Raw genomic sequence first — 24,251 nt, 5'->3', positions numbered from 1 at the left:
TGTCGTTTCTTGAAAAAACTTGGGGTTTATTGATTTAAACTGCAAACAGTCGTTACAAAAGATACTCTCTTTTAAATAAACTCACACAAAGAGGGGAAAAAAAAAAGCAATGTAGTGAACAGTAACAGGGGAAAAAAAATTACATTCATTATTCTCTTTGTGCCAGTCCCGTTCACCTCGGCAAGGAAAACTCCATACTTGGAATACAGAAACGCAAAGACATACTGTATTTGGAATGTCTTCAGATAGGCACTTTGAGCCCAAGGCTTTTCTCCTTGAAGAATCTATACAAAAGGAAGGAAAAGCTCTTCCTTCCATGCTGTCTCACAACGGAGCTCAGGTATGTACATTCTAAAAGCCCAGGTAGGCAAGACCCAGGAGAGGGCAAGAGGACAAGAAGAGGAAAGTCAAAGAAGCACATTAACTCAATTTGCAGTCCAACACAAAAAAAAAAAGGAAGGGGAGGGAAATTCTAAAATAAATAATCCAAACACAGTTTTTTGCATTTTTTTTAAATTAATTTTTCATTTTTTAAAATAAAATAACCAAAAAAGTGTAAAGTTACAAAAAATGTCATTGTAGTATAATATATTAAACTGTGGGGAAAAAAAGGAAAAAGACACTTCACAATCTTAAGATTAATATGGAAGATCATAATTTAAACATAAAAGAATATATTCTATGGATTCATCATCCTGATAAATATGAACAAAATTAACAAAAAAAGCATAGGTTTCGGCAATAAATACGTTTTGATAAGTTAAATAAGCTTTTTTATATTGTTGTGCAGTGACAAGCAAAATCTGCTCTCCAATTTCTGAAAAGTTATACAAAATTAAAAACCCAGAAAAACAAAAAAACATAATAAAAAAAGCTTGGCGTGAGTGCTCTAAGATAGTTCTAAAGTACTCTAGAGCAAAACCATTAAAGCTATGTCTACTGGAACTTTGTTTACAGGAACTTGCATGTGTGGAATGACTTCTGTCGGCCCCACCCCCTCTATTTCTTTATTTGTTTTAAGATGTCACATGAATACACGGGGAACTTTTAGCACCAAAATCAAGCCTCTCATAGTCCCATCTGTTTTTTGTTTTCTTCCTCCCAGTTTAAGTCCCACCATGTTACAATCTTTGTCCGTTCTCAGCTTTTCTTCCCGCAGACCTGAGCAGATCCAGGCAAGATTAGTCTGTAAGGGGAGGGGAGAAAGGACTGGACGTTAACGCTTGCCCACATGCCTGCAGCCTAGCAGAAACTGGCCAGTCGGGGAGACTGGGAGGGCAATGCAGTACATGGCCAGTGGAGGGAGCTGGATCTGGACATTTCCTGCACATCTGGAAGTGCACAGAGCTGCTGGTGCCCTCTGCAGCTGGAGAGGTAATACAGTCACAGTGAAAGTGTTAAAGGCACTAATTTTGTAAACGTTATTGCTTTTCATCGTAATTTGGCACTTAAGGTTTAAGCCAGTGGGTCTACGGCAGGCACGTGGACAGGTTAATATCCAGCTCAGACTACTGGGGACAGGGTGGGGGGAGTTCAGCTTAACATCATAACAGAGGAGGAGCCAGGGGGAGAGCAACAGGAAAACCCATATTTAGTCGTCGGAGATGGAGAGTCTGCTGAAGATGGGAAGACGTCTTGAGGTGTCCAGGATAGGGGAATCTGAGCCGCTGTGGCTGCTGCTGGAGCTGCTCAGATAGCCCTCCTGGTCAGAGAGGGAGTCCTGAGGACTGGGTGGTGAGTCAAACATGTTGGGGGATTCAGACATGGACCTGAACAAGAAGGTGGTGGGGGAGCTCCCACTGGGCACCTGCACCCCCATGCTGGGGGCAAAAAGACTGACCAGCTCCTGGCTGGAGAAGGTGAAGGGGTTGCTGGCGCAGTCAGGCAAGGTAGGGGAGCCCAGCAGGTCGTCTGCGCTCAGCATGGGCGGCGGGGTGATGGAAGTAGGGCTGTCCAGCAGCCCGCTGGCAGCAGTGCTGGGGAAGCCGGCGAAGCTGAAGCTGTGCTGCAGGCGGGGTCTGTCGGTGACGGCGGGCTCCCGGCTGCCCGCCACGGCACGGCGCTCCTCCGCGTTGTGGATGAAGTGGCAGCGCGGCCCGTAGGGACAGAAGCCGATGGTGTGGAACGTGCGGCAGAGCTCGGTCTTGTACTTGGGGTGGCGGGTGAGGCTCCGCAGCTCGTGAATGCCATGAGCGAACTGGCACTTGTCACCGTACTTGCAGGCGCCGTTCTCCTCGAAGGGGCGGCACAGCTCCGTCTTGTAGCGGCTGGAGTTGACCTGTCCCCCGGGCTGCTTCTGCTGCAGCAGGCGCTCGCCGCCCTCGGAGAAGGAGCGGTCCCGGAAGCGACTTTCCCGGGGGCCCAGCATGGGAGCCGGCTCCCCTTTCAGGCTGCTGAGGAGCTGGTTCTGGTGAAACTTGGAGTTGGGCAGGGTGACAGAGTGCCTCCTAGGGAAACCCCCGCCGGCCGGGGTGCCCACCGCCTTCCTGTCCAGCAGGCACCCGCTGACACCCGAGGGGCTGTAATTCAACATCTTGTTGCTCTACGGGGAGAAAGCAAGGGCCGGTCACTGCCACCGCCTCCTCCGGCGTCCCCACACAGCCCCGGGAGCCTCCTTAGGGCACCCCGGGGGCGCCCCGACAGATCCCGCCGCCGGTCAGCGACCTGGTCGGCCCGGAGCCCCGCCGGGACCCCCTCCTCAGCGATATCTGCTTCAGCCCCTTCCGCCACTCCGCCCAGGAGCCCCAAGCCGCCCCTCCCGTACCCCACGCAGCCCTGGCGGTGGAAACTAACAAGCCGAACCAAATACCAGGCGCGGGAGAGCCGCCGCCCGCATCCAAAAAAACACACGAGGCAGGAGTTCTTTTCTGAGAAAGCCCCCCGGGGGGCGGCGGCGACCGGGAATGGCGCAGCGCTGGCGCCCGCCCCGCCGCTCCCTCCACACGATGGCTCCCGCCCAAACCCCGCCACCGCCCCGTTTCCCTCTCCGGTGGGGCTGAACGAGGGGCCGGCAAGCCCCGTGAGGAAGGAGTCCACCCAGCGCGCCGGCAGCACTGCCGCCCGCGGTTGTGTTGCAGCACGGCAGCCCGGGCGCAGGGGAAGGATCCGTCCCCCCTCCCCCCACCGCCTTCGACCGTCCAGCGCCGCGCCTCAGCCCCGGTAGCTCGAGTGCTGCCCCGCGCTCTCCTCTCCTGGCCGCAGTGAGGAGCGCGGGCGGCGGCGGCCCCTGCGCCTACAGGACGGGGCGCCCGCGCCCAGCCCCCGCCCTGCGCCACGAACTTGCTCCCGACCGAAAACTCTTGGGAGTGGAGAAGCAGCCCCCGGCAGCGCCCTTACCTTGTATAAAACTTCGCTCAGCTCGAAGATGGTGGGCGACACCAGGGCTGTGGACATCTTCAGCGAGCGAGGGGGGCAGCGGGAGAGGCAGCGGCACGCAGACACGAGGAGTCACGGCGTGGGTACGGCACAGCCTCCAGCGCCCCGGCTCGCAGCCTACCCCACGCCGGTAGTAGTGGTGGTAGTAGTGGTGGTGGTGGTGGTGCCACTCGTGCTACCTGATGCCGCCCGACCACCACACCCGCTCGCCGCTTCCAGCGCGTTCGGCTAAAGCTCAACTTATAAAGTTTCGGACTCACCCCAGGAGGCGGAGCCGGCGGCGGGAGGAAGGGGTGGAGGAGGAGGAGGGCAGGGTGATTGACACTGCGACTGAATCACCCGGGCGGGCAGGCCCGGAGAAACTTTCGGGAGGAAGGGGGAGGGGGCGGGGAAAGAGGAACGGAGAGGGGGAAAAAATTAATAAAAGAAAGTAAAGGGGAAAAAAAAAGAAAAAAGAAAAAAGGGCAAAACAAAACAAAACACGGCCGGGGGGCGTGAGGTGCTGGCAGCCGTGCCCCGCGCTGGAGGCGGCAGTTGCGCGATCCGCCGCCCGCCGCCGTGGGCGCGCGTGTGCGCAGGGCACCCCCCGGTACCAGGTTGTGAGGCAGCGCAGTGCCCCCGGTAACGTAACAGCTGCCGACACCCCTGAAGGGCTGACGTGGGGACCAGTCCCAGCCTTGGCTCTGACCGCTCCGATTTGGATCGATCGGATCCAGCTTCGGCGCGGCCGGCCGGCTTTGTGTGTGTGCCCACCCCCCCCCTGCCCCCAGCCTCACTCCTCCCAACTTTTATTGAAACTTGGCGAGCGCTGCAAGGGGAAATATCTCGCATCCACGTTAAATTGTTTAAATATGAGTTTGCCGTTTTAAAGGGTGTTTGATAGATTCTGCCTTTTCTCCCCCGATAGTCCTCAGAGCTCGAAAATCTGGAGAAAAAAAAAGGTAATAAAATAACGTCTCTAAGCAATTAATCTGTTCCAGATTTTAGTAGTCAAAGTATGATTCATACTGATATCGATATGGCGGGGAGAAGAGGGTAAGACGGCGGCAGTTTCTGTGTTCAAAACAAAACAAAAATACCAACCCAAAACCCCAGAAAACAGCCAAAAACTTCAAGGTTCGTTAACAGCGGGGTATCTCAGTGCGAAATGGGCTGCCCCCCAACCTTTAGCTCCAGCTAACTGTAGCATCTGGGCTCCGTTCCCCGTGCAGGCAGGCAACGGGGGACGTGCCCCAGCCCCCCAGGTTCTTCCTCCTGCCTCACGCTCTGGCTTGGTTGGAAGAGCAGAACCCCCTGCCTTGGGCAGCGCAAGGCTGACCCGAGCGGCCATTACACTGAAAACTTCAAACAAATGACCCACTTCCTCTTCTGTTTGCTTTAGAGTCGCAGGATCTGGACTTTAAGCTGGCGGCTGATCTTTCTCCCTTCAGTCTTCAAGGGCGGCCAAAAAAACCAATCGAGAGAAACGCCCACAGGCTCTGGTGATTCCAGATTTTTCTTTTCTTTTTAAATATTATTATTATTATTTACTTAAGCACAGCAATCAGGTTCCTCGAATTTCCTTCTCTTTCTAGTTTCTATTTTTTTCCCTTGCCTTGTCCAGAAGTGCAGAGTAACCAGGGGAGAGACCAGCCTATTATTTTCTGCAGTTGTTTACTCATTCTGTAGATGGTGCTTGTTCCCAGGGCTCTAAGCCTCTCTATAATTAAACCCATTTTAATTGTTATGTTAGAAACGTCATTTCGGGGACTTTCCAAGAGTTAGTGAGAAAGCCAGCAGAGGTAACTATTTCACTACTGAGTCGCTCTCAGCCTGGTTTTCGCCACAGTTCTTCCTCGTCCACCGACCAGGGCGTGGGGGTGAGCAGAGCGCAGGGTCTCAGGCTTGCAGTCCCACCCCCAGCACAGCGACCTACCCCCTCACATTTTTGCATTATTCGCTTTCCTGTGCGCTTTTGTTGTGGAAAGTTGGGGTTTAAGGTTGCACATTTCCACTGATTGAACGGCGAAGACTGAAGCCGAGAAGGAATTCTTTTCCAGTGATTTCGCTTGGCAAAGCCCGACTCCGTGGTGGTCTGCTTTGCATTGGCTGCGCACATGCTCAGATAAGGAATTTAGCTGCTCGCCCCACCTCGTGGCTAAAAGTCAGAGCCCTCTGGGCCAGAGTGGGAATTTGTGTGGGCATGAATTCACACCGAGTGGAGGCATTTAAAAATCAGAGCCTTGCACCTCCTGCCAGAGCCACACCAGAACTTTGATAATGGAAATGAATAAAGACAGGTAAATGAATAAATGAAAGTCAATTACTAAAGATGATTACTGGAAAAGTGAATGAAGGCTCACGAGCCTTCTCCTGTGGGTCAATTCATCCAGGCCCAGCACATTCCAGCTGGGATACTACAGCTGGTCTCAGGAAGAAGGAGTAAATATCCAGGACTTCCCAATTCTCAGCACAGGAGAAGCTTCTGGAGCATTTTCGCTCCCTGGTTCCAATGCAAGCAAATGCTAAACTGTGACACATTGGACAGAGGAATTAAGAGCAGCTTTCCAAATGAGAGCCAAAATGGGCTAGAATGGCCACAAAGCAGGGAAAATGCAGGAAGCAGTGAATGAAATGATAAAGGCAGGAGGTTCCATTCGTGTGACCATGTATAAAACCAGGGCCTTGTTGGCACAGGATGCTGTGGAGGTCAAAATTATAAACAGGGTCAAAAAAGCAATTTGACAAATTTATGGAGGAAAAGTCCCTAAAGGTTTACTAAAGGCAAAGGCAGACCTCCACAGCACACTGCTGGACAGCCCAGAGCGAAAGTATCACCATTATTCCCCAGTTTTTCCCCCTGAGCATTGGCTGCTTTTGGAGGTAAGAGGAAGGCCACAACTAGCCTCTGATCTGACCTAGTTTGGTTATTTTACACAGCTAGGGTCTACTTTTCTGCTTTATATTCCCTCTAACCCTTTTGGCTTTGGAAGTGCATTTCCCAAACTTGGGATCGGCTGTGCAACTCCACATTGTTCGGACCAGGGGGGAGGAGGTCAGCACTGGGAAGCACAATCCTGTCCCCAAGACACTGGCAATAGTTTCACAGTCTGGCTTCTGCTGAAGGCTGGAGAACAGCCTCACAGGGTAGCTGCACTTCTTGCCCAATTTAACTCCCCATCAGAGCAATAGGAGGTTACTTTAAGCACCAAGTATAAACTGAATCCAAGCACCAGCTTTGCCACAAATATATTTGATGATGTTATGGCTCCCATAGGAACAGAAGACAATTGCTATCTTAAGACACCTCCACTTCACCTGGAGTCGTTCGGCAGTCGGAAGCCTGCAGGTCTGCTTGCATCAGAGTTCTGAGAAAAAAACATGAGTGCAGAAAAGCCTGTATTGTTCAAAACAAGGCAGGGGGGGTGATGTGTTGGTTTGTTACCCTTCCTACCATCCAGTTCCCAAAGTTTCAAGCTAAGAAAAGGAAGTGCTTTCATCATGAGCAAGGTTTTCACTGTGAGGTTTGCATGAGTTACGCATTTGGGTCCCTTGCTCCCATGGGAATCTTCAGGTAAATAAATGTGCCTTTTCTGCACCAGTGCTCTTGTGTACAGAGGCTGGGGATGGAGGAGAGAACAACCTCCTGCCTTTATTTCTGCTGGGGGTGTAAAATGAGTTTAAGTTTTCTGCAGTCGGTATTCGTATCTTTTGGGTCTGGTGCTATTTTTGTTGGCTGTGCCCCTGGAGGTGGAAGTGTGGAAGTGCCTTTCAGCTGGGCTCCACAAGCGGGTGTAGATGTTTCCCCTTTCGAAGCACCTCCTCAAATGCTGTGGCCTTTCAGAGGGAGTAGGCGGATGTCAGCGTGACCGTTTGCCGTCTGTCCCTAACTTTTTAATCCTTTCTTTTATTTTGGCCTTCCACTCCTTCCATGGAACATGTCTGGGTAGCCGCTGGGAGGTGTGAATGGCAGGGGATGGAAACCACAGCTTGTCCTTGCGTCCTCTGCCAGGCTTTTCTGGCAGCCAAGGAAGCCTGGCCTCTGCCTGCTTCCAGGCTAAAGGGATATGACCAGCTGCTCGGTGAGAAAACAAATTTGCAGAGATACAGGAAAGTGTGTTAAGGTGGTGGGAAGCAATGGGAGTGAGATTCCTGGCAGCTTGGGTATGTAAACATTCATAAAATAGAGAGTGTGTGCATGTGTGTATTTTGTGGTGGCAGGAAAACCAAGAAGCTAGCTCCATTGTTTTTGCTGGAATTGGTAGCAGCGGTGCCAGACAAATATTATAAGCCTTTAATCCTCCTGACTTTATACCTGTGAATGACCTAAAGACCATCCAAGGCAATCTAAATTATAAGACATTTCTACTGATTAGTAATGGGGTTTGGGATCTGATTTGGTTGTTCATTAAGAGTGTTTTCTGCTTCTCAGTATAGCTCAGATGCTGGGCTGCTTCTGGAGGAATCAAGGGGAGGGAGAGACAGGAGAGGGTGGTAGTGTGTAGCATGTTCTGAATGTGTCACGTGGATGTGACTTGCCTGTCACAAATTTAGCACTGGTGGCACTGACAACACTGCAGTGGAAAAAGCAGAGCTGTCCTTTTAGCAGAGGCAGGGTAAGGAAACTGGCTGAACTTAATGGACCTAAGTTACAATTTCCAGTAGAAATACTAATGCAATTAATGTTTCCAAATAGCAGGACAGCAAGGCCCTATGCTAGTGTTTATCTGTTTGTCACAACAGTTCAAGCAGCTGGCCCTGTCACATCCTGGGGTCCATCCAGCTGCATCCAGACATGGGCAGCCTGTGCTGGGGGTGAAAGGAGGGATGAGACACTAAACAGTGTGGACAACAATATCACATTTGAAGGGCTGGAAGAAAAGATCATCACCAGAACCTGCTGCTGCATGGTTGTGGAAAGGGAGAGTGCCTGAAGAGGAATCTCTGCCCCTGTCCCAGATGCAGGGCTGTCACTGCACTCTGGCTCCCTGAAAGGGCACCCATCAGCCTGCCTGGGATCTATATACCCTGTCTGGATGCAGGACATAGCGCTGGAAAGCCCAGCAGCACTGCAAACCTTCCTGTTGCTTGCTGGCACCCACCACCTGCTGCAGAGAAACCTGCCTCTCACTGGGGTTTGCCCATTTTCAGTGAAGTAGCAAACCCTTTAGGGCAAGGGACAAGTCTTGTCTGATCCCTCCTCCTGAGTGTACTGCAACTGCCTGAAGCTAGAGAAGAGAATTCCATCCTGCTGGTGCAGCATTGGGATCTGAGAAAGCAGCGGCTTTCACCGACACCTGGATTCTGTGAAAGGTGAGAGATGGAGCAGGAGATGTTTTGCACCACTGTCAGAGAGGAAACTGTCAGGGAGACCAGTGTGCCATCCTGCTGTGAGTCCCCACAGCAGCACCCTGTTGCCTTCCTTGCTCAGAGCCCACTCATGTGGGACAGCCTGTGCAACTGGATGCTAGCACCCGCTTTCCTCCAGATTGCAGCCGCAAACATGGTGGTCCTGGAGCCCCTCAGCATCCCTGGTGGGCCTAAACTCAGGAGCTGATTATGGTGTACAGCAAGGGCACAGCTTAATTTGGGACACAGAAAGGGAGAGATCTCAGAAACCAGCACAAATTCCACATTCTTTTCAAATCCTGATTCCATGCTCCCAAGCCCATACACAGCAGGGCAATAATGCAGCACAACGATTTCTGTTGGCCTCTGCTTGTTTTCAGCCAGAGCAGCCCTGGCTGCTGATTTATTCAGCAGACGTCAAGTGGTGGAACGTTTCCATGATTTTTCCCTCTGAAAGAATGTGCTAAGGCTAAATGCTTTTACCTTCTTTTTTTTTTTTTTTTAGGAGCCTCTCAGGAGCCTCTCAGATCATGACATTTGTCTGACATGCAGTGCTGGTGTCAGAAGGTACTCATGCTGTGCTGGTGGCAGCTCACCCCCAATAGGCCCAGCTACAGCTCCCTGAAAAAAAAATATTTTGGCCCTTCATGGTGGAACTTGTCAAAAGCTTGTTTCCAAACACACAGGCTGCACTCCACACATCTTACAGCTCCATGAGATATTTGCATCAGGGAGGCAGCATGCTTTCCCACCTACCCCTTTCCATCAGAACACACTTTCAGAACCAGGCAGAAAGCCAAGGTCACGTCTCCATTTCTTTTTTTTTTTCCCTTTTGTTTTTTTTGTCCCCCACTGCCTGCTCTGAATACATTACGATACAGACTTCAGTTCGACCAGTGTGTCTTTTCCCACAAGACCGTTGCCTCATTCAGACCACAGCAGGGAACATGCTTTCATCTCTGCCAGCTGGGCATGGCTGGGGCAGTCCATGCCTGTAGTAGCTGTGCAGGGAGGACACAGAAGCAAGGCTTTGCAGATTCCTATGCATGGAGGACAGGGGGTTTGGTCAGGTCCAAATCTGGGAGGGCATTTCCAGGAAGCCTCTCCCTTGCCTTGTCAGGCTGGTAGCGAAGGACAATTTTACGTGCCTGAAAGTTAGGTGTCTAAACCTAATTAGTGAGGCAGGCTTCCTGCACAGTCAATGAAGACAAATAGGCACCTCTAGTGCATGATTCATCTCACCTATCTTGAACATTTATCTTGAGAAGGGCTGACTCACTCAGCAGCCAAATGCCTACTTCACTTCTGTGAGTGTAAAGGCAGATTGGCAACTTGCTGAGCATTTGACAACTGAGTTTTGAATGTCCCAAGTTAAGCAAGGTGAGTTCTACCTGCTGCTGTGGCTGTGGCTGTGGCTGTGGGAAGTTGTGCTCCATCTTGGATCTGCCTCCAATCCGATTTCCTTCATAGACTCCTTTTCCAGCCATCCCCAAGCAGGGCTGGGCTTTAGCCTGTCCAAGTCACATTATCAGTCCTTATCAGACCAAGTGAAATATTTATAAAGCAGCTGGGGATAGGGTCCATATCTTTCCCTGTTTGTATATTCCCCTGAGGAGTGAAGCCCCTCACACCAGTTTGCAACCCCTTGTGGACTGGTGCAATAAGGCACCGTGGGTCCCTGTGCCAATCTGCAGGTCTTGATGAAATGCAGCTGGGAAGGCAAAAAGAGCTCTTGGACATTGGGAAATAAGCAGGAATGAATCATAAGAGTCAGGAGAAGCTAGTAACGTGTGGGAAAAAGGCAAATGTGCTACCTCGGCACAAACATATAATAAGGAAGTATGTAATAATAATTATTGTTATTGTAATATGGTCTGGGCGAGCATTTGGGAAAAAGATATCTAATAACTGACAAGCAATGTGGCTCGGTTTGTTTTGATCTGAAATTCAAACAATGGTTGTGTTTATAAGGCAATAATACGCAGGGCACAGAGCACTGGCACCACACCAACTATGCACTCCCCAAGTCAGGTTTATATAGGTCATGCCAAACAAATAATAGCGTTCTTCAGTATAATTACTGATTCATTATGGAGAGAGAATGTAATTGAGTCTGTTTGGATTTCAAGGAGGCATGAGATATGGTAAATTCATACATTTGAACTCAGATGGAGAAGGCTTTGTGTGCTTACCCAGCTCTGCCCCTGGGCGAGTGAGCGGTAGAATCCCCGCTGCATCCTGCCCCAGCAGCACGCTGCATCCCTCCCCACTGGCTGCAGCAGGCGCTGGTGCTCCTGCTGTCCTTTGAAGAGACTCTGTCAGTGCCCTTTGAAGCACCTCACAGGTAGATTGGGAAATGAAACTATTACTAGACCAAGACCCAGATGCACATCTGCTAGACCTAGCACTTAGCTCAGGCAATTGCACCTGCCCCATCAGCTGCCCTTAATCCTGGTGGAACACCAGCCCCTCCACTTCTAGAAGTGCTTCCTGTTCCATGCCCTGCTTCTGGATGTGTCTGTTTTCACACATTACTCCAGTATTATTTCAGGGGAAAGTGGCAAAAGCCAAAGGACAGGATGGTCCAGTGGTGCCACCAGCTCCCTGGCCTGATGTTTATGCTCAGACAGGCTCAGATGGTGGTGAGAGAGGACCGGGAGGGCTGTTCCAGGGAATTTTGGACAGCTTTCTGATGTGGCCTTCCCCAGGGTGAGGAGAACTGGCATTTTGTCTGCAGCACTCTGCTTTCCCCAGGAAGAGCTGAGCAGCCCCACACTGGTCTGAGGTGTTTCTCACTGACCTCTGCCCTTTAGAGACCTTGCACAAAGGGATGGATGATGGTGCCCACTGCGGTGTCCTCAACACCTGACAGTCACCAGAACCAGTGATGGGACTCTGCTCTGCATAACATCTAGATCCAAGGATTCTACCCAGGAAAACACAACACACTGTGGCACACCCATGGGAGCAGTGCCCCTCGTCTCCATCACTGGCCCTACTGCTGCTTCCCACAGTGCAGGGGCAGAGCCCCAGTGCCCTCCCTCCCACCCAGGGAGAGATGCAGTTTTATAAAAGGCCAGACTGGGCACAGCATGAGGCTTCTAGAAAAAGGGGGCTGTGCCAGCTGTTCTGGTAGACCAGCACGCAGTGGAGGGAGCACTGATGGAATGCTTTTTTGCAAAGCTAAATCTTGCCCACTAGTCAGTTGAATTCTGTGAGCTTTTGAAAAAGCAAATCAGGTAGAGGTAGGGACTGTAGTCAGTGCACGCTTTCAAAAGGTTTTTTTGATAAAGACTTTTCCAAGAATGAAACAACCTTGGCAGTCATGGGATGAAAAGTCCTGTCATGAATTGAAAATTGAGTCGGAGCTGATAGAAAGGGCAAAAAAAAGATCCATTGAAAGTAAATGGCCAGTGTTTAGCAGGGGAAGAAAAGCTTACAGAGTTGGGAGGAGGGAGTGGGGCAGTGCCAGCAGCCTTTTGAATACTGTTTAAAAAAACAGAAATGGAAGAAGAGGGATGACAAGGCAACATTTGCTACCAACAGAGAACTATGTATTATAATTTCAAGCAAGGCTCAGCAGGGCTGGGAGGAACTCCAGAAGCTTCTAACTAAACTCAGAAAAAAACCCACAATGATGGAGAAAGTTCAGCGCACACATGCAAATGCCAAAGCAAGCCATTTCAGAAGAAACTGGGCAAGCCTCTTGCTCTGAATTAGAAGTTGGCTTGGAGGGGTCAGCAGAAGGCACATGCAATGATTGTTCAAGTGTTGCATGTAAAAGACCTGCACTGCGGGTCAGCATGTAAAAGATGTCATCGTATAAGCTGGTCACATGTCACAGCCCATGGCCACACGGCCACTTTGAAGCAGGACCTAAAGAAACATTGTAAGGAGGACCAGGCTGAGTCAAGATCTGAAGTCCACCAAAGGAAGCATGAAAGAACAGAAACAGGAGCAAAGGCCAAGCTGAGCAGGGGACTTTTTTTTTGTGAAGGGAGATTGAGAGGTATAATATTATTTAATTTGCACCAGGGAAGCAGAGGGCTATGATACAATCACTCCCTTTCGTAACAATTGGCTGATGCCCATGGTTTATTTGTGCCATGCAAGTTGATGAGAAAAATGTAAAGGGGCTTTTAAAAATAGTGGCACGGGAAGTTTGTGCTTTTCCATCAGTCTGCCTCACAGAACTGTTCCCTCACTGGATATAATCTTCTAATAAGTTCATTCCTGGCCTGAAGTCAGCTCTGCGTGCCCAGCCACCCATAGCAGTGTACCTGCTTTGGCTGGATTGCTGAGACCTGCTTTCACAGAGGCTGGTTGCAAGTGCCTTGTGGGCAACATCCAGCCCTGGGCAGCAGTTGGCAAAGCTCATCCTGTATACTGAAAGCCTGTTTAGCATCAGTGTCTGGCTGTCACAGAGTGGGGACTGCACAGCAGGAACAAATGGAGTCCCTGGCAGGGTGTGGTGACACCAAGACCCATGCAATAAGACACGGAAGGGGGTGTGTGTAAATAATTTACTAGTATGACCTAAATGCTGCCAGGCCTTTGTTTATTTTTATGAAGTCAGTAAAGAACCACGTGGATTCTGAGACTGGAGTTTGGGGACCAGAGGCTGCAAGGTGACACCGAGTAAAAGCATCTGACCCCTCTATGGGAAGGCAGCTGGGCTGGAAGGAAAAGGCTGCCTTCTGCACTTCCAGCTTTTCCTGCATAAAGAAGGCTTTGCAGAGGAACAAGAGAAAGAAATGGTACATATCTACAGGTGGCTGTTCTGGAGAGGTGGGAGCTTTCCCACATGCTCCAGGGAAGGGAGATCATTTGCTGGATGATGGCTGTAACATGTTTTGCTGGGGCCCTGGGTCTGTGGAGAGGTAGGCTTTTGGTTGAGAAACAAAAGTGAAGCCTGGATGAATTGGCATCAAAGAAAAGTTAATTATGCTGCTTATGAGATTGGAGACATTGTAACTGGTATCTGGGCTGCCTTAGAGTACAGGTAGTGAGGGCTGATGCCTTGATGCCCTGCTCCACAGCAGTTTATAGATGTTGCCAAGTCCAGGCAATCTTAGAGATCAACAGCAGGGCTCTTCCTCCTTACAAACCATTTGCTTTCTGTAAGGGGATAAGAGGTATTGCACACACACATGAGACATTAATTGCTGGCCACTGAAGTTGCAAGAGGAGGAAGGCTACTGCTCCTACTTGTTCCTACTTTTTTTTTTTTTTTAATCTTGAAAACACTGCTCCATAGTCTTGTGGTTATAAGAGAACCTGATTTTTCAGTTAATAAAAGCATGTTTTTCCTGCTAGCTCCTGCAGAGAAAAACATGAAAATGCTGCAGCATGAGCCAAAGACTAAAGAGTCAAAGGACAAACATACAGAATTCAACATTATTTGGTTTAGTTTCTAAAACTATATTCTTAGGATACTGACAACGTTTTGCAACCTTACTCTCAAACATTTGGGATTAGCTGTCCTGGAAAGGAGAATATGTTTGCCTTCTAGTGCCACTCGGGAAATGCCAAGTCCCAGCCCACAGCTCTGCAGGGGAGGTGTTACTTGGCAAGTACCTAGACCTTAATCAGAAGTTTGGGACCACCTCCATGACAGATCAGAAAGAAAAGCTCTCTTGCATGTGGCCAGTCCAACAGTAACTTGTAGCAGCAGGAAACTCTCCCCTTCAATGGCTACCTGAGATCCTGTGTGAAATGAGAGTTCAGCCAATGGTACAGGCACTTCTTAGAAGACAATCATCCATACAATGTAACTTCTGCAATAACTGATGCCTTTGTGTCTGCTGTGTCCATTCTCCCTACCAGCCCAGCAGAGAGGACTTAAAATTACCTGGAAATAATTTTCTCCAATAAAGTGCCCTTCCAGCTGAGGCCTTGCACTGCCCTGGTGTAGCAGCCCATGGACAGACTTTGCCAGCTTTTTCTTGCTGTGGTGTGTATCTGTGGATCGACAATTGGTATCACCAGGTCTGCAGAGTGAGCATTGTTAGACTGTGTCTACATTTAGCCTGTATCTGGGGCTAAACTACAGCAGTTGCTCTATCACCTGATGACCCCTTCCCAGCAGAGAAGGGGGTCAAGAAAAGGAGAGGAGACCTGTGGACTGAAATGAAAACATATTTAATGAAACAGCCAAGCTAATACCAATATAAAGTTATACTCAGCCTATTGAGTCTATGGTGGTCACAGTAAATGGAAAGCAGTCCTCAAGAGAAGGAATAAGAGGAGCAGAGTCAAAAGAAGCCTAAGGAAGAGCCCAAACAGGAGACTCCCTTATCCTTAGCAAAGTTCCTCCTTTATACTGTGTGACATTTGTGGTCTGGGATACACCTGTGAGTCACCTCAAGGTCAGCTGCCCTGTCTGACTCCAAACTGCTAATGGCCTGCAGCCCATGGCTGTCCTAGGATTCTGTGCCCACAAAATCAGGACAACTATTAACAATTTTAAAAATCATAATATTCTGACTCCAAAATTCATTGCCTTTCTAGCCAAGAAATTGTACCCACTAACTGTTACTGACATTTGCAGTTGGTTGACCTATCAGTACAATGCTGGGATGCTGGGTGGAGTTGTGCATCTCTTCCCAAGCTCAGATGTGTTCAAGAGGCATGTCTCAAAAGGTGACCAGTCTGTCACCTCAGATGTCATTGATGGATCAAAACTGCACAGATTTAAGCTATGGCAGATATGACAGTGTCTGTTGTATAAATGCAGCAAAAGGCAAACCAGAGTTTCCAAGTACCAATGAAATGGTGAAAGCCCATTGAAGAGCAGATGTGGGGAAGGTGAATGGCAAAGGCTCTTCTGGTGAAACTGTTAGAAGGGCAAGTCTGCTGATGAAGGGAGGGACCCACAGTCACCTCCAACAATAGAAGCAGAATGAAAAGCAGCAGCTGCAAAAGACAATCATTCACCAAAAGCTGAGTGTCCAGGATAAATCAGGCCAATAACACTAGCTGTGGTGGTGGTAAATATGCCAATCTAAGCCATGTTTCCTGAAGGAGTTGAATTCTCAGCCACAAAGCTCATCCCAGGAAGAAAGGCTGTTGCAAGAACAATGCTGTGGAAGGGGATAGCTCTACCTCATAGCTGAGCTGTATGCAGTTATGGCCAATTGGTGTTTGTGAAGTGCATGCTTCTCCATCTATCTTTAGTACCAAGAAAAGCAAACAAGAGAAGTGTTTCTGTGCATGCGTGCACTGGTGAGTGCATGTCCTCATCTAGGAAGAGCGTGGACATTTGTGTGTGTGTGTCTGCGTCGTTTGTTCTGGCTGATGGGATTGTGTACATGTGTGAGAACAAGTGCTAGTGACCATGCGGACCAGACACTGAGTGGCCATCACGAGCTGCCTGTGAGCATCCTGGGCTACAGAGGAAGCAGTGTGTGCTGGGATGGGGTGAGGGTTATGCAAGGATGGGTAGGGCTGCACAAGTGCTCACTTAGGTGAGCTGTGGGGTGTGTGGATCCCTGCCAGCAGGAGGGCAGAGGAGCAGCAGTGTGCATACAAGTGCCTGTGGGTGAGTGGGGCACCTGCTGCTGGAGGGGAGATGCAGGAGGGCTTTTTCCTGGCTCTTATACAGTGCAGTTTGGCACAGCAAAGAGTTGACATGGTAAAGAAGTTTAGAAGGGCTCCTGTCAGCTATAAACACAGCGATCTGCATACGCAGGATGTGGCAAGCAGCTAAAGGCGTCCCATTATTAACTTCACTTTTATTTCAAGGAGATTCACTTCTCTGTTCTGTTTCCCATTTGGGAAGTGAAACCTAAGACCAGGGTACCATTAAAAAAAAATGGTCACAGCTCATTTGTTTTTCTACTTTATTTTTTACCTTCTTTTAAAATGTTACTTTGCTTTTCCTTGAATGGAATTTATTGAAATTGCTGCTAACACTTGAAGCCTTCACTCCCTGTTTGTCTCCTGAGGAATTATCTCATTTGCTCTCATTTGAAACTATTGACTCTGAGGGGAGTATTTACACCTCACTGTGTGCTCACAGTATGGTGCAACCCAGAGCAGAGGGAACAACACGGGTTCCTCCTAAGCACAGCCAGAGCTGGCCTGCACACTGCTTACAAGGTGCTTTGTAAACATTTATTCATTCTTGCACACACTCTGCCTTCCCTCCCCCCATCAAGTGAGGAAATATTATTGTCACCATTTCACAGATGGAAGAAGTGAATGCAGATATGTTTGGTGACTCATCCGCAGCCACTGAGGCAGATCTAGAGCTGAGGTGTTAAGCTCCCAGCCACATAGTTTAACCCAGCAGGTCACGTTCCCACCCAGGGCTGACGATATAGGTAGTGCCAGCTCCATCTACCTGCCACCCACTTGTCCTGTGAAGCAGTAACGCTCATCTCCACGTTTGCAGAATGAGATCAGATTGCTGTGGCTTACTCCATGCAATGGTGTCATCAGAGTGTGATATATTATTATGATATCATGATGTTATTATGTCTGAAACTAATGCAAGGACACACACAGAACAGAGGTAGGCAGTTGAAATTCAGTGACCATGTGCTCCTCAACCACATCACACACCCTGTATCAGGGTGTTGGTTGATCCCACCACTCTGCAAGGATCTGCAAACAACCTGCGTGCTGGGCAGGGTACCCTGCCTTCTCTGTTTGGACCTCATTAATTTCTGCCCCATACAGTCCCACTGCAAATGACTGAGGTAGGAAAAATGGCTCCCTGAGGCAGTGGAAGGAAAATGTTTGCCTCTTTGGTGGAAATGGCTCTCAAGGTCAGTGGCCCCAGTTCTCCAGTTGGGCTGGTTGTTTTTGAGCACTGATCACTTACTGGAAACCAAGCCTCCTAAAGGCAGTGCAATACAAGCACTCAGGAGACAAGGTGTTCAGTGTCTCATGGCTGAACATCCAGGGCCACATGTTGTCCCTGTTTGCTTCTGCTCTGCTGTGTAAAATTCTCACCAATATTGTTATCCTCTCCCAAACAGAATCAACAACAACAATTAAAAAACCAAAACAAACAAAAAACCACTCCTTATCATCTTCGTTTGCTTTTCACACTGTTTACATGGGGCATGATTTCACTCATGTTCAACTCATCACAGACTACTTGGATGAGTCAGTTCTACTTTCTGAGATGGGTTTGTCTGACTGGCTGCTGCTCAGGCCATTCAGGACACTGCTGCAACCAGCCTCACGCTGCTGGAGGGAGGTTAGCTTTGCCTGTATGAATCTTAACTTTCATTTTTGAATCAAACACCTGGTATTTTCTTCTTTTGAATAGGACCTTTGTAACAGGTCATTCCAATTAATTCAGTGTTGCTGTTTGCCTTGCCATGTGCAAAACCCGTTTCCATTGCCATGATGAAGTTTGCAGAAAGATCCTATTTGTTTTCTGTGGGCTTTGGACCCATCTCCCAGGGGTTGTCACTACACCTGTGAGGAGCAACAGCAAAATGGCCATTAATTTCATGTGTGAGAGGTAAGGGTCTCAGAAGTACTTGGGAGTGGAAGGGCAGTATGCTGGAGTGCCTGGAGTGTTCAAAGGTCTCCCTACAGTTCTTTGTACCATGGTGTGTGATTTTGGAGTGTTTGGGGCCTTTACAGTTGTAGAGAAATGGGGATGTGAAGAGTCTTGAGCAGAAAGAAGATGATTTCTTCCTCTGGCCCTCCTTTAGGAACTAAGTGCCACTCAGACTGTGCCAGAGACCTGGGTTGTAGTGTCATGAAAACCCCTTACCATGCAGTTGTCTCTGGAGTTGTGGTTTTTCCTTCCTTACTGAGGAATGAACAGGAGTTTTCAGGATGTGGTGGAAGGCAGGGTGGTCAGAGCTGTGACTGGCAGCAGGAGAGCTTGGGCTGGTTTGTGGAAGAGCTTCGAGTCAGCACCTTTTGTCCACAGAAACAGATGACTCTCTGCTGTTGAACTGGAAGACAGTTAATCATGTAGTTAAAATATTACTGGACTCTACCTGCTCTTATCCTTGCAGAGTACAAGGGGCAAGGGGCTTAGTAGGTCAGCTGGCTAGTACCTGACAGCAGCTGGTCAAGGCGCAGAATCTGACCTGTGCTTCCTTGGCTAGATCTTTTTCCACAGTTCATGCCACCCTTTTATAGCCCTTGTTCATGTTTCAGTGTGTTTTGAGCTAAACAGAACGAAGTAAATAAAGCCCAGCAGAGGAAAGCCCAGGCCAAAGCTAGGCATAGTCAGTGCAGGCTTCATCAGCTATCCGGCAGTAGCTCAAGGGGGCACACGGTGCTGGTGAGGGCAGGCTCAGCATCACTGGCTGGTAAATGAGAGCTGAGTCCTTGGTGCAACACACAGTGCCTAAATTTCATGAGTCCCTGATGGGGAAGACAGCTGTGCCAGCTGTGAGACAAATAAAACGACTAGTTGAGAAGTCATAAATTCAGGGCAAATGCCCAGGCCATACCCCACGCCATACCCCGCCTTCTTCTGGTAAGAGGCACACAGCAAACACCCCATGGCACTAGTAATCACAGCCCTGGGTAGAACAGGGCTTGTTTGCTGCTGGCATTGCCACTGTGCCTACCATATGCACAGGTCCCTGCTCCCAGACCTAAGCCACCAATGCTTTGGTGACCAGAAGCTTTCTAAATGGGAACAGGGAGCAATCTTTGCTATCTCTACAAGTTCCAGCTCAGCAATGTGTGCCTCACCCATTCATCTAAATGCAGAATTAAGTCTGAAACTAATGATAAGGCTCTAAATGCTGTCACACAGCTGATTTATTTTCCCACTGTCCCAAAGTGCTTCCCAGGCTTAGCTGCCAAAATCTCCATAGCCTCTGCTGACACCTTCAGCAACACAGCTCTGCATTGCGTCATCTTTCCTATTCATGCAGGCCCCAACTGCTTTCACCCTTCCAGAGCCTTCTGTAGCAGTGGGGAGGACATTCCACCCCCTACACAGCCAAGGAGACACAAGTTCTAGTGAGTGACTTATCCCTGTTCACAGAGAAAGTGGTGCCTGGAGCACCACAATCAGCTGATGCCTGCTATCTCCATGCGTGTCTCCCCTCCTCAGAGCAAGTTCTTTGCCTTGATGTCAGTGGAGTTACACAAGTGCAAGCTAGGTGGGAGCTCACACTACTACAACATGTTGGTTGTGCAGAAGGCATAAGGTCATCCCACCCTTGGGAAGGACAGGGAGGACACGAGTGTATATATATGCACACTTGAGCACACGTCTGTGGCTGTGTGTAAACACACATGTATACACGGAGCTGCCATTTGGAGATGTGTCCCACATGGCAACTGTTTGTTCAGGTGGAAAAACATCACTGCCCCAGTTCCTGCAGCAGAATTGTTCTTGTGTAGTTCTCTCTTGGGTTCTGGAGTTACTTCTGGTTTGCAAAAATAGCACCGCTTAAGGCAGCCTTCTTGATAGGTGGAATAGTTTCCCCTTGAGAAGGAATTGGTGGAAATCCCCCAGTGAGACATTTTAAACTTTGCCAGAAAACATACAGTGGAAGTGACTGCTTTAGCTAGTGAGCTGACTGGGATGAACTAATGGGTTTTTCCATCTCTGGTGTCTAGTTCCAGGGATTTCCATGAATTGCTGTCAGGACAGAAGAAGGCAACAAATTGCAACTGTGGGATCTGCTGTTTCAGCTCCACTGACACGTCATTCCCTCAGGACACCCAGTGACCTGGTTAATCTAGTTCTTTGCTTCTGACTTCTCCTGGTAAATGATTTATCAACTGGCGTGGATCCCTGTTTGCTTAAGGAGGCGTGTGACGACCTCTAGCAGACCGGCTGCACAAAACTACAGCCCACGTTTGGCACCCGTCTGCAGGTCCCAGCTCGTGACCCTTGGCACGGGGAGCAGAAGGACAGGGATCCAGCAGAGCCTAGTGGCAGGAGCTGATGCAGGGAACTGTGAGTCATATTTACATGGCTCCGTGGAGAGCCCTGGTGACTAAGGCATTAGCTTAGCAATGAGCATGCTTGCATGTCTGCCTTGGCCTGTCCTGACCCCCACAATACAGAGGTTGTTACTGAGTGGCCAGCAACTGTGTTCACTATACACAGGCTGTGGGCCACAAGTCTTGAGAAGCACCAGCTGTGCCAGAGCCAGCCATTGGGTCCAGAGGAAAACCAGCATGAACCTCCATGTCCATCCTCATAAAGTAGCATCAGGGGCCATGACAATGGTGTCTGAACCAGATTCAGCTCTGGAGGTCCTCATCATGCATGCACACAGGCCAATACACATGCCACACGAAGTGGTCAACACATGAAACTCTGCAGCTGAAAAAAAAAAAAAAGATGGTATAGATCTAAAGTCAAGCACACAAGCCAGACAAGTGAAGTATGATCCTGTAAGCTTTACATCCTGCCTCATCATCAGGTGAGGCTAAAGGAAAGTGGAAAGAGATCATACATCGCAGATTGGACACCCTCCCCAAATTGCCCATGGGCAGCTCCCTGCCTTTCTTCCAGGCCAGTAACTGCTGTTTCCTGCTCTGATTGTTTCAAATCCAGTTACCTGAAGTTATGCCTGTTCTGACAAATATGGTGCAGCAGGGGAGAGGTCCTGTTCCCTTGGATGCTGTATGCATGCTGCAGATCACAGAGATTAGCATGGGAGAAATAGCTCAGATGAGCTGCTTGAGGCAGGCATGGGGAAACTTACAAGAGAGCTGTGTAACAATTAGAAATATAAAACCATCTAACAAAATCTTCATGCTGGGACATACAGGGCCATGGTGGATTTCCAAATGGCTGAAGGCTGTTTCATAGGGGCAGCACCCAGTAAAAAGGGAAGCTAAGGAAGCCCACTCCAGCACTGGCCTGCACAGCCCCGCTTTCAGGAAGCAGGGTGGCACACTGCCCAAGGGCCACACTTCAGCAGGGAGGGCTGGCTCACACCGCAGCAAGGAACCTGCAGCCTCATGTAGGCAGAAGCATGGCATGTCCTTTCTTCCCACATAAGGGTGGATCTGGAGCAGCTTTCAGCCTTCTGGGTCCTGAGGTGGTTTTGTTCATAGCCCAAGATGATGCAAACCGTAGCTCCTGCTTCATTTTCTGGAGGCACACCACAGGCTACCTTTCCTTGTGCCTCAACAGAAACCTCTGTGTTCGTGCACCACTTGCTGCCACTCTGCACCTTGTACAGCACACGAACATCACAGAAGGACAGACAGACAGAAGGAGCAGCCATAGCTATGTTGTGGCTCAAAGCCCCAAACCAAGTCCTCAAGAACATATTCAGACTAGTTTGAGCCTACACACCCTGTGATATCCTAGTCTTAATTGCAGGGTAGTGAGGCAGGACAGCAGAAGAAAGGAAGACTAGCAAGTTATCCCAAAATCATATTTCCAAACTTTTAATGAGTGGATGTATTTTACATGCAGCCTTCACTGTGAATTCCCAAGTGCTGGTAGATTTATATATGGGTAACTCAGAATTTAGGCTTAGCTTCAAGCCCAAACTCACTGAGTGTTCACACCACCACTTACACACACCCTCCAAACAGCAAAGAAGAATCATAATCACGGGTCAGGGTTGAAAGGGACCTCCAAAGGTCTAGTCCAACCCCATCTGCAGTAAGCCTCAACTACCTCCCTGGGCAAGATGTTCCAGTGTTCCACTACCCTCATGGTAAAAAACCTGTTCCTAACATTCAATCTAAGTCTGCTCTTCTCTATTTTCAAGCCATTGCTCCTCATCCTGTCACTACAGGCCTTCATAAACAGTCTCTCTCCATCCTTCTGGTAGGCCCCCTTCAGGTACCAGAAGGTCCTTATTAGGTCTCCTTGGAGTCTCCTCTTCTCCAGGCTCAACAACTCCAGCTCCCTCAGCCTGTCTTCGTAGCAGAGGTATTCCAATCCCCTGATCATTTTCATGGCCCTCCTCTGGACCCACTCCAACAGACTCTGGTCCATGCAGAAGCTGAGTCCTTATCAGTAGCCTGAATACTTCTGGATCAAACCTCTTTGCTTTGCAAACTCAAACGTGTTTACTGAGGACAGGACAGATGTAGAGTGATGCAAGTGCAAAACTCCCCAAAAGCATTCCCTTAGGATACTGAAACCAAGATCTGAGTTTTCTCATTGACTTCTTCTGTGCTAGGTACACAGATTTAGCAATTGCACATTAAAAGAACACCCATAAACTCTTTGGCAAAACCAGGATGGAGCCCATGTCCTCTCATCTCCATTCTCCTGGGATGAGGGAGAGATTGCTTCCAGCTGCCTGGCTTTGCCCTGGTCCTGGCAACATAAGGCTGTTTTCTGGCCCATTCTGTGTCTGTCCCAAAGGTGGGTTAATTTGCATTTTTGACCACAGCTGAACAGATATTTTCATTGGGTTGTTCACACAGAAACCATTTTATTGAGCTGTTCTGGTTTTGGTTTGGTAAAATCACCCAGCTGTCATAGTAGTGCAAGACAGAGAGGTCACAAACCTCTTAGTTGGGCCTCACCATCCTATCAGGATGCTCCAGTCAAGGCTACAGGTACCATTCTGCTTTACCAACACTGTTCTGGGAAGACTGGCTCAGAGTGAAGAGACAGTTGACCCCAGCATCTTATCCAGGTCCACGGCTGATGAGGTTCACATTAAATCTACTGGCAAGATCTAACAAGATTGCATGCAGGAGGGTAGAGTTATGGATGAATAGAAGTTAAGGGAGTAATGACTTGCTTTTCTTGGATGTGGTCCAGTATTCACTAAAGGGATTTCCATGAGCATTAGTAGGATTCAAATCAGACCATAAATTTCCTGTGAATTTTCTTCTTAAAACTGCAAATTTTCTTATTATTAAAGGGGAACAACTCCCAACCCCTCAAACTTAAAAAAAAAAATGTTCTCCCTTTTTCTTACATTTTTATTCTCATTTTTGCCCTTCCTGGCACCAGGAAGAGTCTGTCCCGTCTCTGACAAGACCATGATCTGACAACTGCCCATAATATAAGTGCATTCGCCACCCCTCCAGCTTTGCTGGCTGTGGAGAATAACCAGCTCAGCCCTGCTCCACTTTAAGGCTCATCACTCACAGAGGGCACCAGCATTACAGAATTATGGGGAGGACAGCCTTCCTATCTTATTATCACCTCCCCAAACGCTCAATTAAAAAATGTGACATTGCTGTACCCTGTGGATGTCATCTATCCTATTTGAGGCCTTTGTTCATGCAGAGTTGTGACACATGCTTCCCTCAAGTCATCTAGGGAGCAGCATTGCAGCTATCAAGGCTCTTCTAGATGCCAGCACAGGCCCTAATTGGATTTCAAAGGTGCCTGACACCCTTTGATTCCAGTGCAGGTTGGGCACATAAACCCCAGTCCCTGTCCTGAGGTATCAAACACTTCTATAATTTGGTTGTTAGCCTGTGTTCCCCCTTAGACCACAGCAGTTAGCTCTCAGGGTGTTGTGAGGATGGAAGAAGTAATGAATATGAGTTCTCAGAAAATACAGAAATAGGGTCAGCTAAGTAACTTTTAAGTCAATTAGAAAGACAGTCTATTAACACTGTCTGCTAATAGCCAGCTTTGATAGATTCCCAAGATTCCTACTGCCAGC

General features: G+C 48.9%; 1 protein-coding gene across 1 annotated transcript; it reads right to left on the bottom strand.

The window, feature by feature from the left end:
* Positions 1 to 708: 708 nt before the first annotated feature.
* ZFP36L1 (ZFP36 ring finger protein like 1) lies at positions 709 to 3,527 on the bottom strand. The gene is made up of 2 exons (XM_054400267.1): positions 3,337 to 3,527; positions 709 to 2,542 (listed from the first exon to the last, which is right to left on the bottom strand). Exons 1-2 carry the CDS (start codon positions 3,391 to 3,393, stop codon positions 1,592 to 1,594), a joined length of 1,008 nt encoding a protein of 335 aa, XP_054256242.1. The 5' UTR covers positions 3,394 to 3,527; the 3' UTR covers positions 709 to 1,591.
* Between the last annotated feature and the right edge of the window lie 20,724 nt (positions 3,528 to 24,251).

The sequence above is a fragment of the Indicator indicator genome, chromosome 4 (genome assembly GCF_027791375.1).
Source record: "Indicator indicator isolate 239-I01 chromosome 4, UM_Iind_1.1, whole genome shotgun sequence".
In the NCBI taxonomy this organism is placed as follows: domain Eukaryota; kingdom Metazoa; phylum Chordata; class Aves; order Piciformes; family Indicatoridae; genus Indicator; species Indicator indicator.
Note: the sequence above shows the minus strand (reverse complement) of the source record. Positions and strands in the feature narration are given on the sequence as shown.

Coding starts and splice junctions, on each gene's coding strand:
- ZFP36L1 (XM_054400267.1), bottom strand. CDS start 3,393: ATGTCCACAGCCCTGGTGTCGCCCACCATCTTCGAGCTGAGCGAAGTT. Junction 2,543..3,336: donor TGAGCGAAGTTTTATACAAG/GTAAGGGCGCTG, acceptor TTCTCCCCGTAG/AGCAACAAGATGTTGAATTA.